At 41.2% G+C, this 18,934-nt stretch overlaps 1 protein-coding gene across 2 annotated transcripts in view; it reads right to left on the bottom strand.

Moving 5' to 3' along the window:
- Positions 1-18,934, bottom strand: part of doc2b (double C2-like domains, beta) — a 109,602-nt gene that overhangs the window by 18,710 nt on the left and 71,958 nt on the right. For both annotated transcript variants that reach the window (XM_076750326.1, XM_076750325.1), the window contains 3 exons: positions 17,757-17,831; positions 5,621-5,730; positions 1,656-1,782 (listed from right to left, as the gene is read on the bottom strand). In XM_076750326.1, the coding sequence (XP_076606441.1) occupies positions 1,656-1,782; positions 5,621-5,730; positions 17,757-17,831 (312 nt within the window). The remainder of the gene's footprint in view (positions 1-1,655; positions 1,783-5,620; positions 5,731-17,756; positions 17,832-18,934) is intronic.

The raw sequence follows: 18,934 nt of genomic DNA, 5'->3' as shown, positions 1-18,934 counted from the left end.
AAAGGATATTCAATCACAGTTCAATGATACTACAAGCTACTGCTATGCTCTCATAACACATAATCCACTCCTGCACCCCACTCATGGGCTCAAAACCCAACGCTCTAATCTGTCGTGGTGAATGCTGATTCCGTTTGGATACTGATGTTTGGTCTGGTGTTCGTCTTACCAACCAACCGACATTACCAACATGTACTGTATGGAACACCTGTGCAGCTGGATTTCAGCTTCTGTCTGTTTAATGTGCAGATCTAACAAATCTTTTTGGAGATTGGTTATCTTTTGTGGTAACTGTGAAAATTATTTAATAAAAAATGAGTGAACAAAAGTCCAGCATATTTTCAGTTTTTACTCTCTATAAAACACTGTAATCCGGGCTTTAACATATAGCTGAGTATTGTTTGGAAATCTGAGGAAGAAACCAAACCGAAATAGACCTATAACAAAAGCTTCAGACAAGTGATTCACGCAGTGTGTATTCATATATCTGTAGAAATGTCAGTTTTCTAATTAACATCATTATAATAATCCCTTGATGATAAAAACAATTTAGGTATTGCCTTTTTTCCTGTACTACTGCTTAAATTAATAGGTCATTTCATTAAGAGGAAGGTGGAAAGTGTAGAGTAATATATTATCTACTAATGTACTGACACAGAATACACATTGAGGTCAGAGGCCTGCTGCCCATCACTTTCTGCCATGTCATGTCCTTCAGTGAGGGAAAATAAAATGGCTCATAGCTAATATAAACCACCCTGCAGCCATGAAATGTCAAATGTCCAAGGTTTTACTTAATATTCTGTGATGAAATCAGACTATTCACCTCGGACACCCAAATTCTCCAGTTCTGCTCTGTTGTTCGGTGCTCCAGTGATTTGCTGACTGGTTTCTTGTTAAACATTTAACACATAAATCCAGATACACAACACACCCTTCAGTTGGTTTAACCCCTGGCCTTATATGTAACATGATACTGTTTAATGCAACCAAACTATGGGATATTTCTGCAGTATAAGATACAATACCAAATATTTTATTATTCAGAAATATTAGTAAATATGTTTCACTGAGTAGTATAGTGTAATATAGCATCATATAGAATGTACTACACAGTAAAGCACTGCATAGTATAGTATATTAAAGTATAGAGTATAACATACTATATTGTATTATTTTCTGTAGTATATTATAAATTCTTCTAGTATGGTATATACTAGAGCATAGTATAGGATAATAGAATAGTATGTATAGCATAGTATAGTTCAGTAAAGCATAGTATAATACAGTATAGAGTATAGTGCAATATAGTGTTTTACTCACTGGAGTATATTACAGAATACTGTAGTAAGGTTTATACCTGAGAATAGTATAGCAGAATAGTATAATAGTGTAGTACAGCACATACTGGAGTGTTAATCGGTGTTGTTAATTAGTTTATGCTAAATGCTGCTAGTATAGTATAATTGAATATAGTATGGTGTACAGTGGAGTGTAGTGTAGTATTGTTTTGCTATGTACAGTAATGAAGAGTAGTGTATAGAAAAGTAGAATATGCTGCAAAGACAATATAAACATCTTAGTCTGATCTGTGTTTCTGTCTAGGCTGACTCATTGTCCTGTTAAAAACACGTGTCGGTGCACGGTGGACTTACAGGTAACTGTTTCTCCAGGCAGTTGTTGAAGTTTTTGATTTGGTTGGGCTTCAGCTTCTTGAGGGGGATTCGCGTTTCCCCGATGAACTCGTTGTGGCGGAATTTGTCCTCATCACACACTGAGATCCTGAGAGGACGAGAACAGAGCAGGAAGAGGAGGACGTGAACGGAGTGAGGCTCAGGTTAAGATTCTGTGGATGAACAGAGGCTTAAAACCATAAAACCAGCCATTTTCCACCTGGAGCTCATCACCTTCAATCACAGCCATTCAATTCTCAGCAGAATCTTCACTCAACTACAGAGCTGCTCCAAATGCCTCTCTGGGCCTCATCGCACTGAAGCAAAAACCTCGTAGTTCTGCAGCGAAAGAGATTTTCCTCAGACTCAATATGCATGACAGCAAATTATGACATCATTAGGATTTGAGAAGCATTCAGCCATGTAAGAATCCAAACACCCAAATATGCTGAAATAAGACGGGAGACTCCGGATGAGAGCGACTGAAAAATGACATTTAGAGCCAAGCCACGACTCAAACGTGAACACATCGCAGGTTCAAGCCTGTTCTCGTCTTCTTCTTGAATGGAATTGGCCGTCGTGCACGTACATTCAGCCTGTTTACTCTCTCGGATTATCTGTTTCCACCAAACACATGAACACAGCACACATCCTCGTTTCAAAGCGTGGCAGCATCCTTTGAAAACATCGGTGTACGTTTGCCAGCGTGGTCTTCAATCAATAAAAACAAAATTCATTATATTACAAAGTAAGACTGCTTACAAAGGATAATGATTGATGGGGAACTGAAGGGCAGCTCTTCTTTCAAAACCACAAAGACAAAGGCACGTATACAGTGCTCAGCCTCAGTTTTCCGAGTCTATATTCCTCGCTGCCATTTCATTACATTCACAATGAATGCCAATTATTGATGTGGGACAATGCCGCTCTCAGGTGGATCTATGTCTTCAATAAATGCAGAAAACAGGCCCCGTGTGTGCACTCCCAGCCTGACATGACATGATTCGCACTCATGACAACATCAGGCTCATGTCGTGGAATACTGCCTGTTTCAAGTGTTTTTCTCCGCATAATCAGCCGCCGTGCAGAGGAAAACATGCAGCCTTTGTGCACCCAACGGCATGAGTAATATGTATTAGCATTGTGGGGGATGCGGCGTAATCAGAATCCCAGTGAAACCCAACAGATAAAAAATATCTTATCTGCTTCACGGACAGGTGGTGCTGAATTCAGATTTCAATTTACAGAGAGAAATGAACAGTGTTGTCGGAGAATGAGGAGGCCTCTCTCACAGCATTGTTCCTGGAAAATGGTTAATCAGGGCAGTTATGTGAATAGATTTTTTTGGCTCGTGTGCAGACAACTGTCCGTCAGATCACATCTCTGAGAAGTTGCCAGTATTCCTGACATTCGTTGTTGTTGTGGTACTCAATGCAGTAACAATAAAATCATATTGTTCCTGCTCTACAATACCAAATAACCACAATTGCAGAGTGTGGATAAGGTTGCCAGGCAATAACGGTGATTGGGCATTACTCCACCAGCTGTGAGATACAGTATGTTCAACTTTATCTGAGGCCTGAAAAATTAATTATTCCATTTGAAATCATTAAAAACAATACAATCACACTCTGTTACATGGTGACAAAGACACTTTCTAATGATTAGACGAGCACATTGCTCAGCTGTTAATCTAACGTATCCGTCATAAATGGATGAAGTCGTAGACGGAGCTCTACCAGCTTCTTGACACTGTGCACAACAGTGTTGAATACTTCTAAGAGGTTTACAACAAGTGGTACTGCACAGTGAGCAGTAAATACATGGACCGTCGCTGCTTCACACCATCGCTGAGAAGTTTGTGTATAGCCTCTAGAAAACACAATGTGTTGCATTGTGAGACTGTTGGCAGGCTGTAGTGTACATACTGTACAATGGTACTAGTACTGACCTCTGAAGGTCATATATCACGAGTGAAATTCACATTCAGAACTCAGATATTACAATAGGACAACAAACAGTATTTGTGGTACTTTATGCAGAAAAGTAATGAGTCTGCAGTCATGCCAGCAGCTCTGTGAGGCTGAGCTAAATGCTAACGTCAGCATGCTAACATGCTCATAATGACAATGCTAACGTGAAAGTGTATAGCAGTGGCTTTAGTTACTAGTTACTTTTTAGATTAGACTTTCTCATATCCTTCCTGTACTGTGAAAAACCTCGTATCTCCAGGTGTGTTGAACCATCCGATTATTCTTTTCACTCAATATCTCCCTCATGGTGACGCTGGAGGATCAATAAAGTCAGTGGGATTCATCCTCTGGGGGTGATGAACGTCTGTGGAACGTTTCATCCAAACAGATGTCAGGATATTCCAGAAGGCGCCTAACGATGTTTTTCTCTGTCGGTGATATTATGAATGCCTGCACTCACAGGAAGTCACAACTGAAGGCGCACACCCACACACACGCTGAGATCCTTCGTGGGAAACAAAACTAAAGCAAACTCAAATCCTCCGCTGGCCCTGAAAACGCCCATCTATCACTGGGAAACACGCAGTTCTGTAACTGTAGCTAGCAAAACATTACACATATAGTTACATAACCTACTTCCACCAGAGTTCACACTTTGGTAAAAATAAAGGAGCAAAGAACAGTGAAGTAACACTTGGATTACATAACAGCGTCACATTTATCATGGGAAGTACACCTTTCTGTTCCAGGTTTCAGTCTATTCTCAGGTGTTGTAGTGAAACACAAATAACCGACTAAACAGGAAGTCGTCTCACCCAAACACAGCGCTGTGTGGAGGTTACGCAAACCAAGGATTTCCCGGCTGTTAACGTGGTCGGGGGCTATCACACGTTCAGGTTCGCAAACGTGCTTCATAAAGTGTCGAGAGGAGGGAGACACGGGATAAATAACCACATCATTTCTGGCTAAAATGGCTGCTGTCAGACACAGGCTGTAATAATGTGATTTAACTCCGGAGGCAGGAAAGAGAAAGAGAGAGAGAAAGAGAGAGAGAGAGAGAGAGAGAGAGAGAGAGGGACTGTCAAACATCACAGAAAACTGGTTTATAGACCTCTTTCTTTCTTTCTTTCTTTCTTTCTTTCTTTCTTTCTTTCCTTCCTCCCTCTTCTCCCCTTTGTTTCTGGCCCTTCTCTTCCTTCCTCACCATTTCTTTCATTACTCTCTCCTTCCTTCCTTCCTTTCCACTCTTCTGTCTTTTCCTTCCCTTCCACTCTTCTCATTTCCTTCCTTCCTTCTGTCCGTTACTTTCATTTCCCTCTTTCCCTTCCACTTCCATTTCTGCTTCACTTCCTCTCATTTTCCACTTAACTCTTTTTTCATCATTTCTTCCATGTTTTTCCTTTCTTTCTTTCCCCTTCATTCCTCTCTTTTCCTTCCTCCCTCCCTTCATTCCTTGTTTCCATCACTTTCTTTCTTTCCCCTTCAATTTATCTAATTTCCTTCCTTCCCTTCAGTTGCTTTCAATTCTTTTCTCCCTCCCTTCTATTCCTCTCACTTCCTTCTTTCCTTTGTCACTCCCTCCTTTCCTTGCTTCCCCCCTTTCCATTACTTTCATTACCTTCCCCGCCTTCCTTCCCTTCTCCTTCATTCCTTTAATTTCCTTCCTTCCTCCATTCTTGCCCTATTCTTTCCTCCCTCCCTCCCTCTTTTTCCACTCTTTCTATTGTTCTCATTATCTTCCCAACTGTCTTTCCTTTTAGAGCATTTTCTTTTATGCTCCCTTATTACATCCCTTCCTTCCTTTCTTTCTTTCTTTCCTTCCATTCTTCCTTTCTTTCTCCCATTCCTTCCTTCCTTCCTTTCTTTTTCCACCTGTCCTCTGTCCCCGTCATTCTTCTCTTCCCTTGCTTCTTTCCTCCAAACATTCAACATCTGTCTCTTCATTATGGGCACACAGAGAACAGGTGAGCGTACCTGAGTGTTTTGCGGACCATATCCTCGTCGGTGATGCCGTAGTAGGTCAGGGTCTCGCTCCAGACAGGGTTGAGTGTGTTGTGGAGGGTCTTGGTTCTAAGTTTATTGGCCTGAAAGACAAACAGAGCAGCCGGTCATTTACAGGACTGAACGTCGTGATTGACTCACGGCTGGCTTCCACAGCTCGTCCCTCACACGTCAAGTGTCGTTGAGACGCTGCGAGGATTGAATAAACATCCCTGAAAACACAAAGCCGCTCCGCCTTGGGTGAAAATTTCTCGATACATTGAGCGGGACGCATGCAAACACGAGCTCACTGTTGCATATTGAACGCTGTCGGGAATGAAGAATAAACAGCAGGCTGCATTAGCATGAAGTGACACGCATAATCAAAGCAATGCAAGGAGCGAATGACGTCGAATAAACTGAATTTAAAAGATAGTGACAGCGTCTCAGCTCTGGCTCCGTCTGCTTCGGTTTCATCCATAGACCTTCATCGGGGGTTAAATTTACAGTCTGAAAAAACATCACACATCAACGACATCTAACAGCAGAAGACGTGACCTGAAGTCACCGATAGTACCGTAAGATGTACAGAATTAAACAGAAACCTAAGCACTGCAATAATACCACACAAAATAAGATTATTTATCAATAAAGGAAGCTCAAATTGGCACTTTTATAGAACCAGAGAGTGGTTAGCTTAGCTTAGCACTGAAGCTAAGCATGGGGAAACAGCCAGCCTGAGAGTACCAACACTTCTGAAGCCATTTATTTATCAGAGCAGCATCTATTTCAATCTAGCGAGGTGTTTGAAAATGACTGTGACAAGTAACACGTCTTTATAAGTGTAACCCAGTGCGGGGAAATCCTCCGGGCACGCTGCTGAACATGATGAGGATGAGGAGGATGATACTGAGCTGTGAGTCATGGGTGAGAACATGTGATTCTGTTGAATTCTAATCAATTAGCTGGTGTGATTATTAGCAAGTCTGTAGGCAGGGTTCAACGTAATAAGGCTCTCGCTGATTGTTTCTCCCTCAATCAGCGGTTGATTCCCACAGGAAGACACACACACACACACACACACACACACACACACACACACACACACACACACACACACACACATGCTTTCAAAAGGCTGATAACCAATCACATTTTGTAAAAACTGCAAACAAGATATTTTTATTTTTAATAATTTTATGAAACGATTAAACTTGAATCTTGCTTGGATTCGATTAATTATTCATTTCTGTCCTCGGTTCTTTCCTGAACTACAGATTTGTTCAGGTTTTCAGTCTCTTCAGAGTAAAAAAGCATTTACTGCCATGCATTTGAACAGTGGGTGGGATCAGGGATGGTGATATTATCCATCCTGTGCAGCTACAGTCCATCCACGCTTTATTTTTTTAATTTAATTTTTATTTAATTTTTAATTTTTTAATTTATATGTTATTGTACACTTGTTTGTGCTTGTTCCGTGTTTACCAATAAACACTGATTCAAAAAGTGACAACACAAATCCTATCTAGTGTCAGAAAAGTTTGGAACAGACTGATGCATAATTATCAACTCTTAAATTAGCATATTTCTTCAGTCGTTATGTGAATGCTCCAATAACTGCACTCAAGGGTGGTGTGAGGACAAAATGTCCAGGGATGAAGGATAGCACTCAGTACTGATGGTTAGGACAAACAATAATGTAAAAAAAGTAAAATACCTGCAGGTAACTCTTCCTCATAGAGGCACAGTGAGTCTCTTTCGGCTCCTTTGTGTGTTATTTCCTCAATGCTGTTGCACCCTGAGCTATTACGTGTACATACATAACTGGTACATCTGTATTTGTAGATGATTGAGGGATATAAATGATGTTTTTAATCACGGATCGTGAACTAGCTTTAAAAAGAACTCACCTCTTGTTGTTGTTTGCTGACACATTTGTCGTTTTGATTGATTGGACTGGTAAATTAGGCCGATCTCGACCTTCCTGATGTGCCTCAATGTGTGATATTGTACCTGTCCATTCAGCTACTTCATCACTGTCTAAAGCAGCATTCCCATCTGCTGTGAGGGTTGAGGTGATCTAACTGTTGGGGGGACACTTTATGTCAAACACCCCGCCGGGCAGTTACTAAGTGTATTGTTGGCAGAAAGCAGATGAAGAGATCAGGTGAATTACGATGTTGTCGAGCTATTTGTGGGCAGAGATGTCGATACATCACAATGAAGCGGGCTGACCTGAAGTTGTGACTCAACAAGTATTTAATTAAAGGGTTTCAAAGGCTTCCATCGCTCAGATCCTTGAAATGACAAATGAAAGGAGGCTGGTTTTAACTGTGGTGATGAAAGCAGGGAATTAAACAGATAAAGAGTGAAGCCGCAGTAGAGATGGAGTTTTCTCTTCTACGTGTGATCAGCATGCATTAAGGGGGAAACAACTCACCTCCACCACCTGCTCACAGATGGAGGGCAGCGCTACAAATGAGCAACCGGCGTCACGAGTCATCTCAGCCGCAGAGGCTAAAAAGATTCACTATCAGGCCAATTACTGCAGCATTTATGCATGAACCTCTGGATCTGTGTTAAAACAATGGTCCCCATCCTCAAAGCAGCAGAGGTGACAATGATTGGACCGCAGGTTAAAACTGTTCAGGAAGAACTTTAATCACAAAAGAAGCCTGGAACTTAAAGCTGTGTTCAAGGCCTGGACCTCGCTCATTTTATGTCACTGCTTCATGTAAAAACAAGTCACGTAAATTTGTCTGAGGCTTAGTTTTTGTGCACATTTCATGCCAACTTGGGGTTATTTTCCTGGATTCAACAAAGCTCCTCAACAAACACAGAAGACATTACACAGATTTCATTGGCTGCATGAGACAAGATGTATTAGTGAACTATGGAGGCTGAAATAAACCTTGTAAGGGATGCAGACACTCGTCGTTTAATGTTCCTCTGATACAATTTGAATATCTCCTGAATAACTCCTGATGTACTTTGTGTAAGTAAGCGCTAATTAGCCAATGCAAGCATGCTACCATGGTGATGTTAGCATTTAGCAGAGCAGGACGATAGACTGTACAACTTAAATAATGAACCAGTTGTGTAATTCATCCCAAGGTGGCTCCCCAGAGGCCACACAGGGTATAAAGGTGTGGCACTCACATGCTGTATCACCATAAAGCTAACAGGTAGTGTGGCTGACCTTGCTGTTGGGAACATTTGACTCGTGGTGGGTTTTAAATTCACATCCTGTTGATAGACAACTCATCACAGTGACCAGTAGGTTCTGCTTAGTGACTGACATCAGAACGAGACACCTTCACCCATTTGTTGCTCTGCCTTCAATGATGTGTTTGGAACACTAGTTTTGGATGTAGAAATATTAATTAGCCCAAAATGAAAAGACACAGACTTCATTTCATTTCTTACATCTTAGAAAAAAAGAGTCTCTGAGCATGCAAGTGAATGTGTTTTAACACAGATTCTGTGTTTTATTCTGCCTCAAACCTCAAACATGGCTTCTATTGTGGTTTAACACGTAATGCAAAATACAATATGCAATAAACAATGCTGGAGTTTTGTTCATGATGAATCAATTTGTCTCTCCAAGCAGTTTGATTTCTTAGACTGCTGTTAGTTCTTTAAAAACTATCACATCAGGCACTGAAATGTGATTTTATCTGCCGCTGAATGCTCGTGTTTATCAGCATTATGTCACACAATCGAGCTACAACTATTTTAGAAATGCAATATTATCACGAGTATGAAAGCGTAGATCTTGCTACTGTATGCCAAATTTGTCAACTGCGCCAGTTAATCACCTTGTGCTCCTGTGAAAACATCATCATTTTACAATATTTAATCCCTGTCAGTAATCAACAGTCTAATCTGGAATAATTACAGGCATTTCGTTGTGTTTGATTGTGGTCTCAGAGGAGATGAAACTGTGATCCGGCTTTGCAGCAGAGCGTGAAACTTCACTTCTGATTAGAGTGCAAGCAGAACTTACGACCTCTTTAGTGGGTCTTAATGAGGCTCTTAGACCGAGCCTAATGATTATTTTGAGAGCAAGCTGAGAGAATATCAGAGTGGGGAGAAGGTGATGGCATCTTGTTTTGCTGGCAGGAATATGCAAAAGCCTCCATCAGACCTGCGACTGAGACAGGAGACAAATCCACAGGAGCCATATGGCCTCATGGAGACTTTTATTTCACTCTGCAGTCTGATAGTCCATGACATGTTCTCCTAAATACAAGCCTATTCTGCCCTCTACACTAAACTGAAGGCTGACATTAGCAGTGGTAGTCACCATAGCAGGACACATAAAGAGTGGAAAACCCTTTACATAAACCCGAACCGGTCACTGGAAAAAGAAGAGACACCAATCTCGCTATGTGAGTGACAAGTTCAATGCAACGACGTGGGTGCTACACACGAGCAGATGTCCACCAGTCAATGTGATCCCTGGTCCTGCTGATTGACTGTCAGCTGTCAGACGGCTAAACCTCTCTGGCAGAGATGTCCAGCAGGTGATGATGTGAGTTCCCTGCTGTGGTTTCCAGCTGACACCCACAGTGTTGAACTCTTCTCCTCAACCAGCTGCATTACTATGTCCTGTGTATCCAGCCTGTCAATCAGAGATAGTTCATCAAAGCTCTTAGGTTTGATCAAGAGACATGGGTCCGGACTTGTGAAATTCCTGAAGCTGTTGGGAATTGCCAGCCTGAAAAACTGCTCACTGTCCTACAGAGACTGCCCATGTGTTGTACATGTCCAAAACAGTTTGACCTGCACCTTAATATCACTTATTGTCTTCAAGTTCTGGATAATCTTGGCCTTTTGCAGCCAAGAGGACCTTCATGGCATCAAAACAGCTGATAAACTACTCCAAAACCTTTCCACAGTTTAGCCACCTCACCACTGTGTGGAGAGAGTTTGTATGAGTCCATTTCCTCGAGCAGGGACTTTCTGGACCTTCTCCACTGAAGCTACGACCTCAGATCTGAATTTGATATCTTTGCACAGAGGCTTTCTTAGTGTATTATGCTGTGGAGGTTCATGATGGGGTGACAGACTTGTTCCTCAATTGATGTAACTACTCTCCTCGCCATGATGGCGGCGCCACCTGTTGTCACTGCAAAAATCTTACTAATGTCAATCCCTCAATGCGCCATAAAAACTTTGGCTGTGTCCTCGTCTTTTGTTGTTTCAGGCATTGGTTTTGAGCAGCAGAGCTCTTCCCTTACAGTCAAATCATAGTTCCTTGCCATGACTGCCAAACTTGGTAAATCATTCACGTCCACGCTCTCATCAATTCGATGCTAACCGCCAAGGCTTCTTTCAAACCGGCTGTCAGCTGCGCTCGAACATTTTCTGCCATTTCTTTGATGTGTTGTTCAACGCTTCGGGCTGACATGGGAATGGCTTTTATTCTTGACTTTATTGTCTCTTTGTTTGGTAAGCCATCAAACATCAACACCTTCTTCCAGTTTTACCAGCTGATGACAGGCATCAGGCTTAATGGAGATGTAAAGCTTAGTCTCATTGCTTAGAAATGGGAACCAAGTTTGTAACTACTGATTGATGAACCAAGGGCCAACACGTAAATAGAGAAAAGAACAGGGCCGAGCACAGACCCCTGTGACACACCAGAACTGACCTGCTCTGATGAAATGTTGCTGTGTAAAATGATGACTAAGTCAAGTTTTCTGTCAAGTTTGGATAAAGTGTGTTTCACAATGAAGAAATTACTGTTTCTGTAAATGGTGTCTTGTGGCTAGCAGCTGTTTTTGTTTAAAAGGATCTAATGCTTTAACTAAAAGGTCTATCTCTGTGGGGATCTTTGCCATAATGTAGTCAGATGCTTAGAATAACAATCTGAAACTATCAGTGGCAGAAACATTGTCAGTGGATGTACTTTGAGGGTGTGCAAACACCCAAAGGGATCATCCGCAGTGCTTTCACTCAATACTGGACCAATTTCAAAAATGTTATCCACATTAGTCAACTAGAGACAAAAACATGTAAAAATACAATCCATAAAAACGGATTTTGACCAATATTTGACCAAAATTTCTCTCACTGAAATCTTCTGGGACACGTGGACCAGCTTCTAACAGAAACTCTGTATGGAATGAAAATTTTCTGGAAAAATATTTTAAGTATATAAACACACTGGTCCTTTAAACTAACTGACACGTTATCACTCATAGCATGATGCACAGCACATCAAACAAAATAAAAAATCTTCCTAAATCACCTGATGTTAGCAGGTAACAAAGCAAACACTTCTGCTTCAGCCCTAACCCTAACCATCAGCTAACAACATGCTAACGAATAACATGTTAAGCTAGCTAACATGCTTCCATTAACAGCAGCATTCTGCTCAGGCCATCAAAAAAAACTGAAGACCTGTCAACTGACAACATGCTAGCTAACAGCATGCTAAGCTAACTAACATGGTGCAATCACCGGCAGCATGCTGCTCAGTCCACCAAAGAAACTAAACAATTACTAATTAACAACATCTTAGCTTAAATCCATCAAGACCAACAATTAGAGGAACTGTTCAACATTTTGGAAAAACACTTTCTTGCTTTCTGTCTCTTTTCTATGGATTAAGCAGAGAGCTGGGTCAGGACATGGCTAGCCTACTGTAGCTTAGCATTAGAGTGGATGCACATGTTCAGCCTTCTGAAGTAGGGATTCTCAAACTTATCATTCAAAGGTTTGCATCTGATTTTCAGTCAAGGTCAGACGTCTGGAATGATTAGCAATAAACAAAATAACATTAAATCAATTAACGTCACACCTCGTGATTGTGTCAGCATGAAACTGAGGCAGACAAGGCTCAGACAGTTCGTCCACATTTATTCCTGACTCAGACACATTCTGACATCTACATTTACACTAATAGAATCAGCGTCCGCAAGAAAAGGAGACACACTTTTTATCTGTGATTCAGAAGCTGATAGCAAATTCTCTGGTGTAACGTTAATGTGTGAAATCGGCAGCAACAACACACAACGCTGTCTCCAGCAGTTAACGTCACCGCAACAACGATGTCAACGGTATCAGATATCAGCCGTATTAAAGCCACGTTCCTCTGGGAATGACCTCCAGCTACACTTTATGTTCAATATCACCAACAATTTACTGCTCAACAGAAAATAGATTTTAAAACAGAAAACATTATACTTATTAACGTGTTGTTATCCAAGTTGTTTTAAAAAGACACTGTGGGAGCCAGACATTTAAAAAAGAACATTACATTTATTTGGGTCTAATTAATCTGAATCAAGTTAATGTTGCTTTTATGATTATATCAGCCTGAATAGACTGAAAAAACATGGGAAATTTAATGGTATCAACAACACTCTCAGACCTCCGACAAGGAGGAAGTCAATTGACATTATAAAAACAGTTCAGCTACCAATGAATGAGCCCTTATCTCAACAAAGAACTCCGCTTCAGGGTCCCAGGAAGCAAACAAAAATACTCAATACAAGAGTAGGTCGGCAAAAACAAACCCAAGTGACGCCTCTTGTGTCTAATCGACAAACTTGGTGACTTGGTGAGTACTGGCTTCTGCTGATCAGGTGCAAAGCTAATCGTTGATCACTCTGAGGATGAACTGGACCTCCTCCACTGATAAATACGGTGGCCCTGAAGTGCAAAACGCTAACGCAAAAGAGAAAACACGAACGCAAAAAAGAAAACACAAACGCAAAAGAGAAAACACGAACACAAATGAGAAAACACGAACGCAAAAGAGGAAACACGAATGCAAATGAGAAAACACGAACGCAAAAAACAAAACACGAACGCAAATGAGAAAACACGAACGCAAAAAAGAAAACACAAACGCAAAAGAGAAAACACAAACGCAAATGAGAAAACACGAACGCAAAAGAGGAAACACGAACGCAAAAGAGAAAACACGAACGCAAATGAGAAAACACAACAACATTAACTCTAACGGAAGAGGTAGGTACCTTCGGGTGGCATGACTTGACGCTGATTGGACGACGTCACTGCCCGTCTCTTTACCAGGAAGTAAACCTACCTCAACGCATCGGTTTCAAAACATGAGCGCGATTGGTGATTCAGACTTAGTTGGTATTATCAAAGAGTACTTTGATGCCGGGCATACATATGACGTCATACTAGATATGCTGTCAACTTTTCACAACATTAAAATAAGTTTGCGTACACTGAAGAGTCGTTTAAAGGAAGCTGGATTGTTCAGGAGACGTCGTCCAATCAGCGTCAAGTCATGCCACCCGAAGGTACCTACCTCTTCCGTTAGAGTTAATGTTGTTGTGTTTTCTCATTTGTGTTTGTGTTTCCTCTTTTGCGTTCGTGTTTTCTCTTTTGTGTTCGTGTTTTCTCATTTGTGTTCGTGTTTCCTCTTTTGTGTTCGTGTTTTCTCTTTTGTGCTCGTGTTTTCTCTTTTGTGTTCGTGTTTCCTCTTTTGTGTTCGTGTTTTCTCTTTTGTGCTCGTGTTTCCTCTTTTGCGTTCGTGTTTTCTCTTTTGTGTTCGTGTTTTCTCTTTTGCGTTCGTGTTTTCTCATTTGCGTTCGTGTTTTCTCTTTTGTGTTTGTGTTTTCTTTTTTGCGTTCGTGTTTTCTCTTTTGCGTTAGCGTTTTGCACTTCAGGGCCACCGTAGATAAGTACCACTAGATGTGCACATCTTCTGGATTCATTAATATGCTGCAGGCTGGTTGGGAAGCTCTGGTGAGCTGGATGTGCTGCTATTTGACGAAACGTGGTTGCGTGCAAGAATTATTTCTTGTTAGGCATCAGTGTGTCCATCCACCCAGTGCTTATGTGCGCTGTCTTTGGGTATACCAAAGGTTGTTTTGATGTTGTCGTTGGGTTTGGCCACCTCATTGTGTCGGTATGCTCGTCAAGGTACAGCTCCAGCACTGACTCCTCTTAAAACCACACATTGTCATTTTCAGTTTGTTCCTGCAACATATAACATGTTCGTCAGCTTTGGAGGTGCTGGTGGGTGTTTTCCCACATTGGACAGATGTTTGTTTTATCACAGGATAATGAAATCTGATGCTGATTTAATAAACAATGAATGAATCATGACTATTAAAAACTGCGTTAATCCTGTCAAAAGCCATACTTAACACGGTGAAGGCAACAGCAATTATCTTGTGAGAGATTGAATAAAATTTCCTTTTAGGACAAATGAAGTGATGACTCACTACTGACGTAATTATGTGTCATTTAATTTCAAAGGTTTGGGGTATTTTTAGCCTCCAACCACAGCAAGGGAGTAGGTGTGCATGGTATTATCAATGGATTCTGTTGTCTTCTTTTTAGGAAACACTTTGTCCTCATCTTTGTTTTTACAGAGTAAACAGCACAAAAACCTTTTCTGAAGTCAGACAGTGACGCCTCGACTTTTACAGTGTGTTTTTTGCTGTGTAAACAGCAGTCTGTGGGTATTCTGTAAGGACCGAACCGTTTGAATCATCCTCAGGCTGCGATGAATATACACAACAATCTGGTCACTAGTTGAGGCGAAATCTTGCCCTGGACCGAATCTGCTGGACGGATACAACCACAGATGATGTCTCCAGTTGGTGGATTTCTCTTGTAACTCAAGTGATTAAAGGGGAGGAGCTGTCTAATTCAGACCAACAGCAGGCAGACTGTTGATTTGTTTTATGGGCCTGCTCCATGTGTTCTGTGACAATTATTACGCTATTGTTTCATTACAGTTGTCAGGTCTCCGGCTCTCACTCTCTGAATGGCTAATTGCACATTCTCATGCTAATAATCACAACTCTATCTGCACTGTTTCACTAATTAGTCCATTTTTAAATTTCAAGAAAACAAATTGTGCCACAACAACGCACCATCGGTGTCTGCACACATGATGCAGTCAGTAATTTACAGCGCTTGCGCATGCAGTGCATAATTAAAGTCACAAGGCATTGTCTAGCTGAGCATACAGTGGACAAAGATGCATTGCTAACAATAAACAGTGGCATATGTACAGCAGACATGATGCCAGCGTCCATCTGTCTGCAGAGATCTAACAGTCTCGGTTTATTTCGGGTCTGCGGCTTAGAGTTTAGAGATTCAGGAGAGCCTCAGCATTGACTGATATGTGGAGAATAAATGTCTCTGCCACTTAAACAACGGTGGAAAACAACTAAATACGTTAACTCAAGTGCTTAAGTACAACTGTACTACACTTATAGATTAACTGAGTATTTCCACTTCATGCCAATTCATACTTTGTACTCAATTCGGAGAGAAATATTGTATTTTTAATTTGTTTACTTGTCTCATAAGGATGCTTGGTCAGGCACTGGGTACCTTTTAGTGCCATGTTAGCAATAATGAATATACAACGTCCAGATACCTTTAAAAATAAAGCTTGCTTCGGTTCAGATTAGGCATCCTGACTACTTGGTTAGTTTAAGAAAAATCATGGAAGTGCTTGAAATAAGTCAGCTAGACAGTACGTTACTTATGTCCATTAAGTTATGTACGTTACTTCAGTTACAAAAGAAATCAATCAAACTCCTGGATGAAAGTCTGCTAGATGCCGCTCAGTCCTACACACTGGACTTTGAAGTAAAGGGTCTGAGCATTTCTTTCGGGGGGGGGGGGGGGGGGGGGTTGCCGGAGCTGCACTGACTGTAAATCAGAGTATGATTTCAATAGGTTTGCAATAATAACAGCAGCTCTGCAGACTCTGTCGGCCATATTGTGAAATCGACTGCACGCTGCAGTGACAGTTTTCCTTTGACAGCTTCCTCTATAAGCATCACTCACATCATTTCTAAATGGCTGCTGCTGTGGAGCTGTTTCCTCCATCCTGTATGCCAGATCTCTAAAAACTTTTCAGGCTGGTGTTTCACTTTTAGCCACGTTAATTATTGGGCTCTAGTGATGCCCGTCTGTCTGCCGCTATTGTTTCAACACTTGTGTGTGAGATGGACCACACCCAGCTGTGTAGTCAGGTGTGGTCACAGGTTCAAGGTGTGCAGTGCAGGTGTGATTTACTTCCTTCAAAATCTAGTGTGAAGTTACTCGCAAGTTTCATATTTTAGAGAACAGTCATTCTGACTCAATGGATGTGTGTGTGTTTACAGTACAGCAGACACACAGTGTTTGTCTTGCATAATGTTAGCAGACTTTTCCCACAGTGTAAAGTGTAAAGAATGACCCACAGTCGACGTAACGACACACATACCTGCAGTCTCAAGTCAAAGCTGAAGTTCAGTGCTACTGACAATTACAAGTTTACATCGAATGAACAAATGAGATGAGTTATCAGCACAGAGGGAGATGTGAGTCAGGTAGAAGGATAATCACAGCTTTAGCTTTCAATAAGCTGCTTTTGTGGAATTGACTCATTCACAGGATCTATATTAGATTTGAGGACTTTAATGAAAGGATTAAATCAACTTCATGGCCTCCCTGTCAGATGCAGGCAAATCAAATAATTCATTGTCTTACATAAAACAACCAGTGAGTCATCTGCTTCAAGATGCATTTCCACCTTTGATTCACGCGTGTGCTCTTTGTTGATGGTATCGGTGGAGAAGCAGCGACTGGGATCTCACACATGGAGACCCGCGGGAGCTTTAATGGCTCTTACACAACAGATCATAAGTTACGTCTCTTTGAGTGCGTCCACTTTTGACACCGAGCAGACCAAAGCTCGGCTCGCAGCGTGATGACAAGAGGCACGGCCTTCACGAGTGAAGCACATCATTAGTACGTGGGTACATGAGGTCATTCAGTTAATGTTGTTTACATTGATGAAGCTTTGCACTGACATACCCTCACTGCGCTGCTTATTCTCATGTGGGTCTGTTTTCAAGCCCTGAGAAAACCACAAGAAGAGCTCCAAACAAAACACACATGTATCCCTCAAAACTCAGACTTGAAGGAACGTTGTTGACTCATCAAAGCTCATCACAGAGCTGCAGTCAAGACATGTTTAGCTTGGTTTGCATAAAGACTGGAAGCAGGTACAAACAGCCAGTTTCTCTTTATGTTCCAATGCAATAAATTTGATAAAATGTCTTCATATTTGACAGCTTTTGAGTTGACTTTAATTGGAGCACAGACTCATCGTTAAGTCACATGCACTCACCTTGCTGGCTCCTGGCAGTAGGTGCAGTTTGACATAAGGGTCGGAAAGCCCGTTGTAATCCATCGGCTTGAGCCCCTGTGAACGAAACCCAGACAAGTCGTCATGAATGTGAAGATTTAAAGTGCATGCCATAAAGTCAGGAGGTCACAAAAACATTCAGATTCATCCTCTGGAACCACAAATATCCAGAAGAAATTGAATTTAAAATCAGTTTCTATATCTTGTACGCAACAAAGAGCATTTGTTCTGACGGTAACACAACAGGAGAGGTGGGGGGGGGGGGCTTGTTTAAAACTGGTAATTTGGATGTGGATAGCTTAAAAATGTGAATTCTATCCATTAAAAAGGTATAAAAGTCTCTTCCTCAGTGCCTTCATGTCTTGAACTGTAGTGCTTCACATGCTACTTCTTATTTCCTGTGTGAATCAATACATCAGCTCTGTGTTGCTGAGGTGTATGAGATATTCAGCACAGCACCACCTCAGCAGGAAAGACCCTCCTCACCACCCCGAGAAACAAACGGGCTGAATAAAGAGGCTTTACGTTCCTTAGAAAAGGGAATCAATGAGACTCGTAGAAGCAGCGGGCTGTAAAGGTCACTCATGTAAAGTTAAAGGTCTTAAAGACGGAATAAACAGAAGAGCTGAAGCAAACTGCACTCGTTTCCTCGTCTTTGACTTCATGTCAACTTAAAGGAAACTTAATGTAGATCCATAAATGAGTGTTTTATACACGTTTCAGCAGTATGAAAATGAGTTTTTCACATTCCTCCTGTATACTCACAGATTTCTCATAAGACTCATCCCTTAAAACCTCCTTAAAACATGACAATACTGAATGCTTATTAACCATAAATTAAATCAGAGTTACTAACCAACATAAATTAGTATTTGGATTGGAGTAAGATGAGCTGATGCACAAATTCTTAACAAGATAAATTCTATGCAAATGAGTAAAAAAAAAACCAACAACCACAAGTAATCGCAATGAGTCTGGAACGATTAAATTAAAGGGAGTTTAAAGGTCTTTAAAGGGGCATTGCAGCCTTTTTCTTTCACAAAACTGAAGCAGTAGAGGCCAAGATATTCAGATTTTTATGAGTCAAGCTCTAAAAACACTGGGTCCTACATTTCCCATCATGCAACTAAGAGGATACTGTGTAAACTTTTCAGGACGTA

Source organism: Chaetodon auriga, chromosome 15 (genome assembly GCF_051107435.1).
Source record: "Chaetodon auriga isolate fChaAug3 chromosome 15, fChaAug3.hap1, whole genome shotgun sequence".
In the NCBI taxonomy this organism is placed as follows: Eukaryota; Metazoa; Chordata; class Actinopteri; order Chaetodontiformes; family Chaetodontidae; genus Chaetodon; species Chaetodon auriga.
Note: the sequence above shows the minus strand (reverse complement) of the source record. Positions and strands in the feature narration are given on the sequence as shown.